The 12,231-nt window shown below is 35.5% G+C and overlaps 1 protein-coding gene across 8 annotated transcripts in view; it reads right to left on the reverse strand.

Annotated features, from left to right (window-relative positions):
* Nucleotides 1-3,831: 3,831 nt before the first annotated feature.
* SCEL (sciellin) overlaps nt 3,832-12,231 on the reverse strand; it is a 96,804-nt gene continuing 88,404 nt past the window's right edge. For all 8 annotated transcript variants that reach the window (XM_080576178.1, XM_080576175.1, XM_080576176.1 and 5 more), the window contains 4 exons: nt 10,916-10,990; nt 9,463-9,571; nt 6,600-6,702; nt 3,832-5,583 (listed from right to left, as the gene is read on the reverse strand). In XM_080576178.1, coding sequence (XP_080432304.1) covers nt 5,567-5,583; nt 6,600-6,702; nt 9,463-9,571; nt 10,916-10,990 — 304 coding nt within the window. In that variant the 3' untranslated portion in view covers nt 3,832-5,566. The remainder of the gene's footprint in view (nt 5,584-6,599; nt 6,703-9,462; nt 9,572-10,915; nt 10,991-12,231) is intronic.

A 12,231-nucleotide genomic window follows, 5' to 3' on the forward strand; every position in this document is an offset into this window, starting at 1 on the left:
CTTTCTTGTTTTCTTCCCTAAGCTGTCCACAGATGTCAGAACTAACACGCTTGCTCCCACAGAGGATTTTGTCTTGTGAAAGCTGGTACTTTACTTCAAAAAGCTTTACTGTTACTTTTACTTATCTGATACTTTGGTAAACAGATAAAAGCAGTTTTCAAATGTATTATCAATAATATGCTTTTGTAGACTTTCCAAATAATAGTTAGTATTTTAAATTATTGGCTGTCAGAGTTCTGCAAGTTTGGTTAGCTGGTACCACATTCTTAATTCCAGTATTTGAATTAAAGACAGGGTTTTTGTAATTCAAAGTTCCATATGTGAAAACTTCCTAGAGGAACTAGAAGATGTGAAGATAAAGCAACGTTTTCTAGAATATTCATCTTGCAGTCAAGTTTTACTATTGATTTCAATGGCACCATTATTTATGGCAACGCTATTACTTTTTAAATTCTTATCCCTGGTTTTAAAATCACAGATTCTGCTTGTCCTTAACTGGCTTCTTTGCATAATGCTTTCATCTCCTTAATCTTTTCTCCCTCTTCTGCTTCTTTTGGCTATTTTGACATGTGAATACTAGTACTAATTGTTTTCCTCCGTTAGAAAAAAACATCTTGAAAGCCAGAAAAATATTGAATTTTCTTTTCAGAAATGATTGTTTTCTTTTTCTTTTTCTTTCTTTTTTTTTTTTTTTCAGATGAGGTAGTTTTAGAATGTTGGCTGCCGTTGTTTTGACCACAATAGCTGTCTGAGCTTCCTAAACAGATGTCTGATGATTGTACAGCAATGCCAATACTCAGACAAGTGCTTTTGGCACGATTATTCTCAGATATTGAATCTAACAGGACAAAACCAAGCAGTTTTAAGTCTTGGCACAGCCTATGAGTCTGTAGCTGTCAATTTATAACTGACACAGTTATAAAAACTCCACACAAATAGCAAATCTATAAGTAGCTTGCTTGCAAAGGGAGGTGAAATCAGAGTTTTTCTTGAGCCACATACACAGGTGCAGCAGTACCACCCAGAGGCCACTGCTGTGCTGGGCACTGCACAGACAGAGGGAATTTAGTCCCTGACCAGCAGAATTCAGAGACTAAAAAGGCAAATAAAATGCCGAGGCTCAAAAGAGATCATCATCTGAAGACATTTCTAGTACTATCAAATGAAACCCCCACACTCCCACTCCCTCGCTATTGTGCTCTGACCAAATCTGATCACAGGTAACTCCTCTAATACTGCTAGAAGTGAACATGGCATTAATAGAGATTAACAGAGAATCATTAAGACTGCTTTTAATTATGAATTAGACCAATCTGATGGCATGGAGAAATTGATAAAATCATAGAATCATACCGTAGAATGGTTTGGGCTGGAAGGGACCTTAAAGATCATTTAGCTCCAACCCCCCTGCCATGGGCACAGACACTTCCCACCAGACCAGGTTGCTCAAAGCCCCATCCAACCTGGCCTTGAACACTGCCAGGGTTGGGGCATCCTCAGCTTCTCTGGGCAACCTGGTCTAGTGCCTCAGCACCCTCATAGTAAATAATTTCCTCCTTACATCTAAGCTAAATCTACCCTCTTTTAGTTTAAAGACATTCTCCCTTGTCCTATCACTATACTGCCTGAAAAATTGTCAGTTCCAGGATGTGGTCTTTGCTCCTGGGACTGTTTCCATACTTTCTATTCCATAGTAATTCCTGAGGGGTCAATAGGCGCACAGATAGTGAGTGAGCAGGCAGTGCAACTATCCTGTGGTCCGTGGGCTATAAAAATCCACCCTGCACAGATTGGAGCATGTTATATTTCACACAACAGACCCTTAAACGACCTGGTTAAAACATAGGTAACACTGGGGGAGAAATTGAACTTGGCCCTCCCACTTTCTGGGTCAGTAAGCTTTTCAAAGAGGAGAGCAACACCACCTCCATTACTTTAAAAGGTGACATTTTTGAGGGGGTCTGATCTTCGCAGCACATGCCTAATGTGCTTTGAGAATATCTGCAGATTTTTCTCCCTGAAATGCACAGAATGTTTCTAAGTCACAATTTTACTGATGTGGGAGATAAGAACTGAGTTGCTCAGACAAGGCAAAGAGCAAAACATCTTGATGCCTTTCAAATTAAAGAAGGAAATATCTAATTACCTTAAGATGTCAAGGATATTCATCAGTTAAGCAGCTATACAGAGCATTTTTGGTCAACAATTTCAGACTTTGGCACATCAAACCTGCCTAAGTATTAAGTGTCTTTATCCACTGTCTTTATGGAATGAAGTGTGTCTCTGGTGTTATGCTGCTGTGAAGAAAAACAAGTTTTTTTGGTACAGCAGAAAAGAAGACTACATTTCTCCCTTGTAGTCTGATACTGACGACTGGAAGCTAAAACTGTCTCCTGGTGTAACAGAGTAGTTACAACGAGCAGCACTTATGATCAAAAAGCAAAAACAACGATGAAAGAGGATACTTTTTATCCTAAATAATAGGATTATGTTAAAATATCAAGGGGGGAAGAGGGGAGGCATAGTTCTGACCTATACACGTTCTGAGGAAATAAACTGAACACATGAAACTATCCCAACACAACATGCATCTCCACACCAAGAAGAAACATATTGAGTTGACCTACTAAATAAAAGCAAAGATCCTCTGCTGTTGACCAGGTTTTTACAAGATAATGAGGTTTTCCAAAGAGAGCCCATGTCTTGTCAAACTCATGGAGATGCTTATTACAAGAGGAAACGGATTGGAGGACAATACTAACATTTGTCACTTTGCTTCAAGCGCCACTAGGGAAGGGATGCTCAGAGTGTTCTGTAAGAACCTATAAGGGATACAACAGAATACATTACTACTGTGAACCTGTACTTGTGACATTCCTTGTTCATGTAAATATCAGTAGTTTTGATACCAACTACATGTTTAAATGCATCAATATGTATCATATGCATTATTTCACTCCTTTTCTCCTATTGCTTGATTTTCCCCCTGTAGAGCTATGCCCAATCTTTGTAAAATAAAGTATCCATTACACATTGAGAAAATGTGCCTGATGAATCACAAAACCCCACGTAATTTAGTATATTATCTCTCAATACAGCTTTTCAGTCTAATTTAATGCATTATTGAAGATAACGCGTTCATTAAAACAGCTGCCAGCAAACTATTCGTTTGGATTGTTTCATGGAAGCATTAGTCAAAGAGAAATAAAACACCACATGCTAATGATATGCAAAAAGGACAAAAAACAATTAAGTTTTGATACATTGGTATTGAGATGTTAATATGATTTTTTTTTAACGAGTACTGCTATCCAGGCTTTTATATAGTAAATATAAAGCGACACATAACCGGTGTTTCTTTTCAGGAAACTTACAACATACAATAAAAAATAACAAAAGAACCAAAAAAAAAAAAAAAGGCAAAATTACCAGGGCTGTTCAGCAAGGATGAATTAATGAGTGCAGAATTATTATTTATTGTTTCTGTATTGCTACTTCCCTGTCAGTGAGCATTTAAGTAGCAGATATTTGGATCCACAGTTTTCTCTTGGTCTCCAATGAAGACAACTAAACTCTCACATCCCCTCAAACTCTGTCCTGGATTCTAATGTACTGGCTTAGATTAATATCCAACATCTTCTGTTGCAACTCAGCCTTAGCAATAACAGTTGGTCTCCGAACAGGACTAAATTTGTGACCCAATATTAAAACATTTCTACTGATTTTCTCCACCTGTTGTGCAAGTCTCATTACCCTGTTGAAGCACTGGGTAATACTGAGAGTAGTTTGACTACAGTATGTCATCAGCAGTAAGCACACACAAGAAAAAACATTGATAATAATAGATTTAATAAAGGTACTGCCATTAATTCATAAGAATTTTTCATAAAAATAACAAAACAAATTATCTACTGTTTCATGTCTCTTTTTCATATAACAGTACAAACGTGCTTTAAGCCAGGCAAGACAGATTGTATCATTATTCAGCTGAGGGTCCAATGGTTTAAATTACACATAAATCCATAGCTCCTGTCTCCACTAGTGTAGGTAAAGGTGAAGAGAGGAAGTTTGGCTGCAATGATTTTTCAACACTAGCGTTAATCTATGGCTTTGACACTTTTTGACCTTCTAAGCTCTACTGAGGTTCAGCAGCCTCCAAAAGCACTCTAACGCTACCATGTTCATGTCTAAGAAATCCTTTTCATCTGAGAGGTAAGGAAGGAAAAGCATTTTTGAATAACCATGATCTAAATCTTCTCAAGGTGGAGACTAGTAGTCAACACCTTTGTTTCTCCAGTAAACCACTGAAATAATTACTATTTTAGGCAAATAATGCAGATAACAAATTAGTGTTGCAGAAACATATTATAAAAAAGAACGAACTCTTCTTTCAGTTTCTATACTTCAACAGATATACATTGTAAAAAAAGAAAAAAAAAAAGAAAAAAGAAAAAAAGATGTTTTCACTGTAGGCTCAAGAGAAGCAGGTCATCTGGCCTAATGGAGATGTCTAAAATTTGAACTATTCACTCCAGGTTCCTTTGGAAATAATGGAATGTAAAACATATGTTCAGAGTATGGGTAACCTCATCAAAATAGGTGTTTGCAATCTGACCAACTGAATCACTTCCTAAAAATATCTACTTCTCTCTAATGACTATAAAGACAGAATAGATTAAGTAACTTAAATGTAGATGTCCACACTGTAGGGGTTTAAACTTAGGAGAGATTAATCCATCCCAGGTGTTCAGATAGGCAGCTTAAAATAGTAGAAAAGATAAATACAACATAATATCACACTAAGCATGCATTTCTTGATTTCATGGCAACTATTAGTGTGGACATAAAAAAGGAAAAAAAAAAAAACACAACAAAAATGTAATACAATAGTTACCAAGCTTAAAAACATGGAGTTTGATACTACTAATTTAACCCTCCTAATAATTTTTGTCTAGCATCCCTCTGCAGTTTATAAAGAGAGATCTATTTTCCAAAGATTACTTGGAAAATCAGTAATCTTAAAATTATCATCTAGGTTACTTGGGAAGAATCTTACTCTGGAGATTGATATCTGTCCTCAAAGGATGGAGAAAAACCCACCTCACTCAATATGAAACCAGTAGCTTAAAATGGATAGTTGATTTTCAAATGGCTAATCTTAAAGGAGATTAATCCCATTCATACTACATACAGATAACAGTTCCTCATTTCTGAGGAGATGTGGTTTCAGTAGAGAATACAACATCCTTCAGAATGGGTGTGTAGTTTCTGCAGTTCAAAACTTTTCAATAAATTATCATTAGTTTTCCATACAGTTTAGCAATTTCACAGATCTAATGAATATACTGAACGATATCTTCTTTCATTTTCAGGAACGTGTGTATGAAAAGGCATCTAAATTCTCCTGGAATTAATTCTTTTGGGAACAATGCAGTAGGACTGCATTTAAAGTACTTATTTCTAGAAATTAAAATTGATAATTTTCCACAGTGGTTTGAAGTAGCAGGCCAATACACTTAACTAAACAGTAGTGGAACTTCTTTGTCTTGTTTTCTTTATGTTAAAATTAGTAGATCCATTTTTCTGCAAGAGAGAAGAGACTGATCAGAAATGCCAAGCCCATAAACATTCTCTAAATGTCACTGAACTTTAAGACAATGAATTGTTTTTTAGAAAATCTGCTGGAGTCTGTCTCTCACATCTTGTCATTTGCTGAAATAGGATATATAAGTTTATAACACTTAATATGCATACTTTGGTATTTCTTTATACAGTTTTGTAACTGTCAAAATGCCTTATTTTTTTAATCTGATTAACTGTAGAACTCATTCTTCTCATCCAATTTTGCAATGGTTAATAACATTATGTTTTTTAACAACACACAATGATTGATATAATTACAGTTTACATGATTTTCTCTCAAAAGAAGTACAGAGGTGAACACCAGTTTATCATAACATTTCATTTAGGTTTCCATTTGTCTTTATTTGGTATAGAGGTACTGACATAGTATTATAAATTAATAATTGCCATGAACAAGGAAGACTTAAAATCTAGCAACTTTTAGAGGAGTAGAGGAGTTAAAACAAAAGCTTCTTCCTTCACCATGTTGCATGTTTGTTTACTCCCTATCTTCCTCACATGGGAAAGAATGGCACTCACAGTCTAATATTTCATTATGCTTTAACAGATTTTGTAACTGCTTTTTTTTTTTTTTTGTCACAATGACTACATTAGGTGAAAATACCTCAGAACCCTGGCTTGTTCATTTCAGAATAACAACCTGATTCTTGGATACTCTTGAAATATACTTGTGACTTTCAGAGCAAGATTTATTTGCCTTACTGTAGTTGTCTCCATGGACTGCACAGGGAGCTGAAGACATCTCACTCACAGGTACAGAATAATTATTGTTTCTAGAACCTGGGCTTGTATATAATCATAAGCAACTCAGTCTTACTGAATTAAATACTTTGAAAATACTTGTGTACACAGATATAAGTGAAAGCAATAGCTGCATTGTAATATCTTGAAGTTATTTGAATGAAGTTCTTTATGCTTTTTTCCTTATGTTCAATATAATATATCTGGCATCTTACCTTTAACTTTGGAATAGCAAGGCTCACAATGCACAGTTTGTCTGTAAATCCAAATGCTGTCTCCTGCTTTCAAATCTTCCAGTGGTCTTTTGCATACTTCACACTTCAATGCACAAGTAAAAGTAAAAAGAAAAATTAAAATAAACTCCTTCACTATTCATTCCCAGCATGCTGTCTTTCAGGAAGTAAACATACCCAGACAAGAATAGGGGTTATGAGAACTGCAATATTGTCAAATCTGTACTTTGAAAAAGTAGGTTTCATGAACACTAAACTAGACATCTAGTTAGATATCTGTCTCAACTGGTTCCCTATGTTCTATTTACCAAATCCTTCTCTCCCCCAGACATTTCCAGAGGGTAATTTCTCTGTTAGCTTAGAAATTTATTCTAAAATAAGATGATTCACCCTTTCAAGGTCTTTTTTTTTTTTTTTCATTGAGTAAAGGAAGCACAATCAGACTTAAACATCCAACTCAGAGTAGATCTCAAGGAAATCTTATTTCAAACTGTTTTATAATAATTTATCTTAACCATAAAATATGTTACCCATTACCATAGATTCCAAAGACCACTTCAATAAATTTATGGAAAAGCTAAATTTTGAGATAAAGAAGTATTTCCCCTTTTTCACATATGAAACTCAACAGATAAACACAGATGCTAACTTGCCAAGTTCACAAGGAAATCTTACACTGTATCAAGTAGCAAAGGAATTCTATCTACAGAATAGAATTTTGACTACTGGAGCAGTTGTGTGGTGTTTTTTTTTTTCCTGACTGAATGAGTGAAGGGCAAATTCTGGTTTCTTTGGATATTTTATTCACTGATAAATGGAAATGAGCATTGCTTTTACAGCTCAGTTCAGTAAACAAATATTCACCCATCCCAGAAGGGTTGTATGTTTTTCCATAATTTTCACAATGGCTGTCTATTCAGATAAATTTCAACTGAGAATCTTTATTAAAATAAAAAATTAAGTCTTATCCATAACCTGCCTTTGCAGCTAAAAGAGTAAAGAAATTGTTTAATGTCAACATTATGGATGTAAATACAATGTGAACTATCAGATCCAGGATCCAGACAACATGCAATTGCTGTACTTTTCCTATACTCATCAGGGCTAGCATGAAATTGAAATGTAATACTCAGTTTGACTGATGTGTTAGAGCACTAGAGATCACTCTTCTTTTTCTTTTTAAATCTTTTTTTTTTTTCAGTATTACAGAATTATGTTTTATTATGCCTTTTCTAAATAATCTGCTAGTATTAAGGTACTGCAAAAAACTCTGCTTTCTCTTCTCCTTTTATGTTTTCTTTCATAAATCGCCAAAATGGATGATAGGAATATTTTCAGAGCTTTGATAACCAAGATCAACTAGCAGTTTTATAGAGAAAAACACCCTAGAACTTACATTATTTGCTCACCAAACTTTTGCCATATACCTTTACAAAGAAACAAAGACCTTGTAAAGTTCTTTCAACCACAAATCTCTAATGGATATAGTATTCATAAGATGCTAAATGAATATTAATAATGAGGTATTGCACTACTTAGCTAAGTACATAACTGTAAGCAGGAACCACAGACCTACATTAGTTGTTTAATTTTCTGTCAATGCTTTCATAAGCATGTGGTTACACAAAACTTAAGCTGAATTTTGCTGGCCAGACACATTGCCATTTGGGAATAGGTAGCAAAAAGAATACCATCTAAGAAATAATCTGAAATATTTAAACAATAGCTCAGCCAATACCAACAGAAGATGTTAACACTCCTAACTGCATAAAAAAGCCCGTTCCTCTTTATGTGGGTTCATCCATCTAAAAAGAATGGAAGCAAACCTGAGTCTGTATTTACTTATAAGAACAGGTTTGAGCTAGACATGAGCCAGCAGTGTGTGCTTGCAGCCAGGAAGGCCAACTGCATCCTGGGTTGCATCAACAGAGAAGTGGCCAGCAGGTCTAAAGAGGTGAACATCCCCCTCTCACAAGGCCCCACTTGGAGTGCTGCATCCAGGTCTAGGGCCCCCAGCACAAGAAGGATGTAGACCTGTTAGATTGGGTCCAAAGGAGGGATACAAAGATGCTTAGAAGGCTGGAGCACCTCTCCTATGAAGAAAGGCTGAGAGAGCTGGGAATGTGTGTGGTGAGGCACTGGAACAGGTTGCCCAAAGAACCTGTGGATGCCCTATCCCTGGAGGTGTTCAAGGCCATGCAAGATTGGGCAGAAAATAAGCTATGCTAATGAGGTGATTTCCCTGAGTTTTCTTTGTTACAGTACAAACTGCACATGGAGATGCAAGCAGAACCAAGATTATTTTATCCTACAACAGAAACTATCCATAGCAACACAATTTTAACCAATACATTGATCCCAATGGGTAAAATGATTTCACCTCTGCTACTTATGCTAAATTCTTCTTACTAATGCCTTTGAGTATGGCTTTCCCACAAACCATGACTTTAGAAGGCACTCAATCAAGTAAATCCACACGACTTCATAGAAAATTAGAAAAAAAAATACAGTAAGATGAAACAGTAAGGAGGATAGAATTCACTATATCAGACTGGAAGCATATATAACTGAAGGCTTATAAACGTGTATGACATTCTGGTTATGTCCTGTTGCATCCTTTATCCTTGTGGTTGCAAGAGAAAGAAAGGAGAGGCAGAGAGAGAGAGAGAGAAAAGGACTGGGGAGGGAAGAGAGAGACTAGAGACTAGTATTTCCTAGATTAATCTCGTCCTCCAGTGCGCAAGCCTTCCTCTTCTTCCAGGTGGAGAAGGCCTAAGAAATCTGTAATATAATGTAGGTATTACATTTAAGTTTTATTTCTTAGTAGCAGGTGAAATCTTCTTACCTTGAAGCAAGTCGAATGACAGCAAATTTGCAAGGCATCTAAGATCATTTTGGCATCTATGCCCAAGGGCTTCCTGCAGTATGTACATATATCTTTTCCAATTATACTCCTGTGGATATAATATAAAATCAGCTGTCAGAAAAAGAACTACCACTGAAATCTCAAGGATAAAATTGATAAACTTAGTGCATTATGTGGGAAAGACATTAGTATACTGTACAATGGCCATAAATGGAAAAGAGTCACGTGTATTTTCTCCATTCTAGTTGACGTGTAATATACATGCTCCTGTGACGGGCAAATTGATGAACATAATTGCCAAATACCAACAATACCTTGAGAGAAAGAATCATTTTCTTTGGTGAACAGAATGATTTCAAACAGTGAGACCGTACTCAAGAGAGTACAAAGAGAGCCTGTACTAAACTGCTGAATGTCTAGGAGCATGTATGTTAAATGGGGATAAAGTGGAGGGTAATAATTAGAATATTTTAATTGCAAAAGTAAATTGGTAGTTGAATTTAAATTGCTATCATTCAGTCAGTCTGGTGTAGAATTTTCCTCTATGCTGCAGAGGTGCCTGGAAACGTTTTTTATTTATTGTACTGCAGACAGAAATCCTACTTTCAAGGCAGCTATAGGGAACATATGCATAAAACAGCCCAGCTGGTATTCATAAGAACGATACTATTTTAATATATTTTTTTTCTCAGTTCTTTTTGCATCCTCATATGACATCAATCTATACTTTCTCTAGATTGGTGTTGGTGCTGTTTTTGCACTATAAAATTAACTGGTCTTGCTCCTTTACAGTCCATGATAAACCGTTGTACTCATTTCTTAATCATTCCCAGAGTTCCTTATACTTACATTGGCAAGGATACAAGTTTTTATGTTTCTGTATGTTTCCAAGCAATGGGAATGTCCAAATTATCTGAACTGAAAATAGTGAACATATTTAATGTTTTTTCCCCAAGAGATAAGATATTACTGATTTGAGCAAATATGTTTCTATACTTGGGAATGTATTAACCGCTGTGAAAACACTAAGTTTTTAACAGCATTATCATGTGAACCTATTCCCCCACATCTGGGCTTAAACTTGGTCACCACAAACAATATTTTATTTTCATAATGGAAGGAAATTTTGCGGAGTAAGAAGGTATAAAAGACAGAGACCTACATAATCACAAAGCCAACTCTACCACTTAAGGCACTGGCTATTGTTTTAGATATTTTAAATGTCAGCTCTGACAAGCCTAACATAATATTAGGCTGCCAAATTGTGGTAATGATTTGATGGCAAGATCCCACTGAAAGGGAGCTCTGTATGAAAAGCTGCCTGACTAGCCTAATGATGACTTCCACTGCTCTCTTTTGTCTGAACACCTGAAAGCTTATGTAAAATGTCTGTGCCCTTTGATACCATATAACATTATTAATGTGTACTTACCGATCAGAAGTAGAGTAAACTGTTTTGATAGTATTTCCAGTTATATTTTCTTCATAGGCACGATGTGATGATTTGCTGTGAAGTAGTGAGTACATAACAATTACTAAATAGTACTTTTGTTTTTAAAGGCTTCACTACACTGATAGTATGAAAATTAAACATGTAACATGCTTGTAAAAAAAAATCACACTTAGTCATTTCTTTCCTTCTTTATTTATTTTCCCAACCATCGCGAAATACATATCAAATTTTAAAAATGTAAGTTAGACATGAATTGTCCTTAGACTGCATTCTGTTGTACGATTCCTCAGTATTTCAAAAATGAAATCCACAAGCCCACTAAGTGAAATCTACACTATGGTATCTACACAGGCTTTGCCTGTGCTCACATCCCAGCCTAAATGATACATATCAGGAAATGGTGGCATGCCGTGTTTTTTCATTTTTTTTCTTTTGCTAGTCCCCAAGGAGCTGTGAAACAGTCAAACAAAATTACAGTATGTCCCTAGAAGTAAAATGAGGGTCTTTAAAATATAGGCTGTTCAATGTGTTATTTGCGTCCCCTACAATAACTGTATTGTTCCTTATATACAGATTAGGATGGAATACACTGAATTTAGCTGCCATTTAATTCTTCCTTTTTTAACAGCCCCAGTTCTAGTTACTGAACTGTCAGTTTTGTTTGGCATGGAAGGGATGAGCAAGTATGTGACAGCTGAAGAAGCCATCTTGTCATACATGTTTTGAACACTTCTGAACTGATTTAATTATCCTATTCCTCCAGAAATCCATAAAGTATACAGCAATTATTATGTTTCATTTTATGCTAGTTTAATATTCAGCAATGTTGGGATTTTTTTTAATAACTGTATATTTGCAGAACATATCTATTTTCAGGGAAAACAAAACAGACCAAAAACATGGATATGTAAGGTGTTACAAAACCCAGATATACTTTTCCACTTATTTGTCTTTTGTAATGTATATTTGTCATATTTGATTACTATGCCACACCATAAATGCATTACAATTGCATATGTAGTGAGAAATTTAGATGATGTTTTATTTATATTTTATAGAACATAAAAATATTCTTGTTATCCAATAATAATGTAGCAAACCTGGATTTGTTCATCATACAGAAGGCATCTCCTCAGATGAACATCCAATGATTTCCCCTTACCAAGAGACCTGGTGTTTAGTCAGTTCTACTAAATACCCCTATAACACATTTTTTTTCACTCAGATTTGCAATATGTGTGTTTCTAGGGACAGAGTCCACATAAAGCAAGAGTACTGCAGGAGTAAAAAGGTTT

This window comes from Anser brachyrhynchus (assembly GCF_964034855.1).
Source record: "Anser brachyrhynchus genome assembly, chromosome: 1".
Lineage (NCBI taxonomy): Eukaryota > Metazoa > Chordata > Aves > Anseriformes > Anatidae > Anser > Anser brachyrhynchus.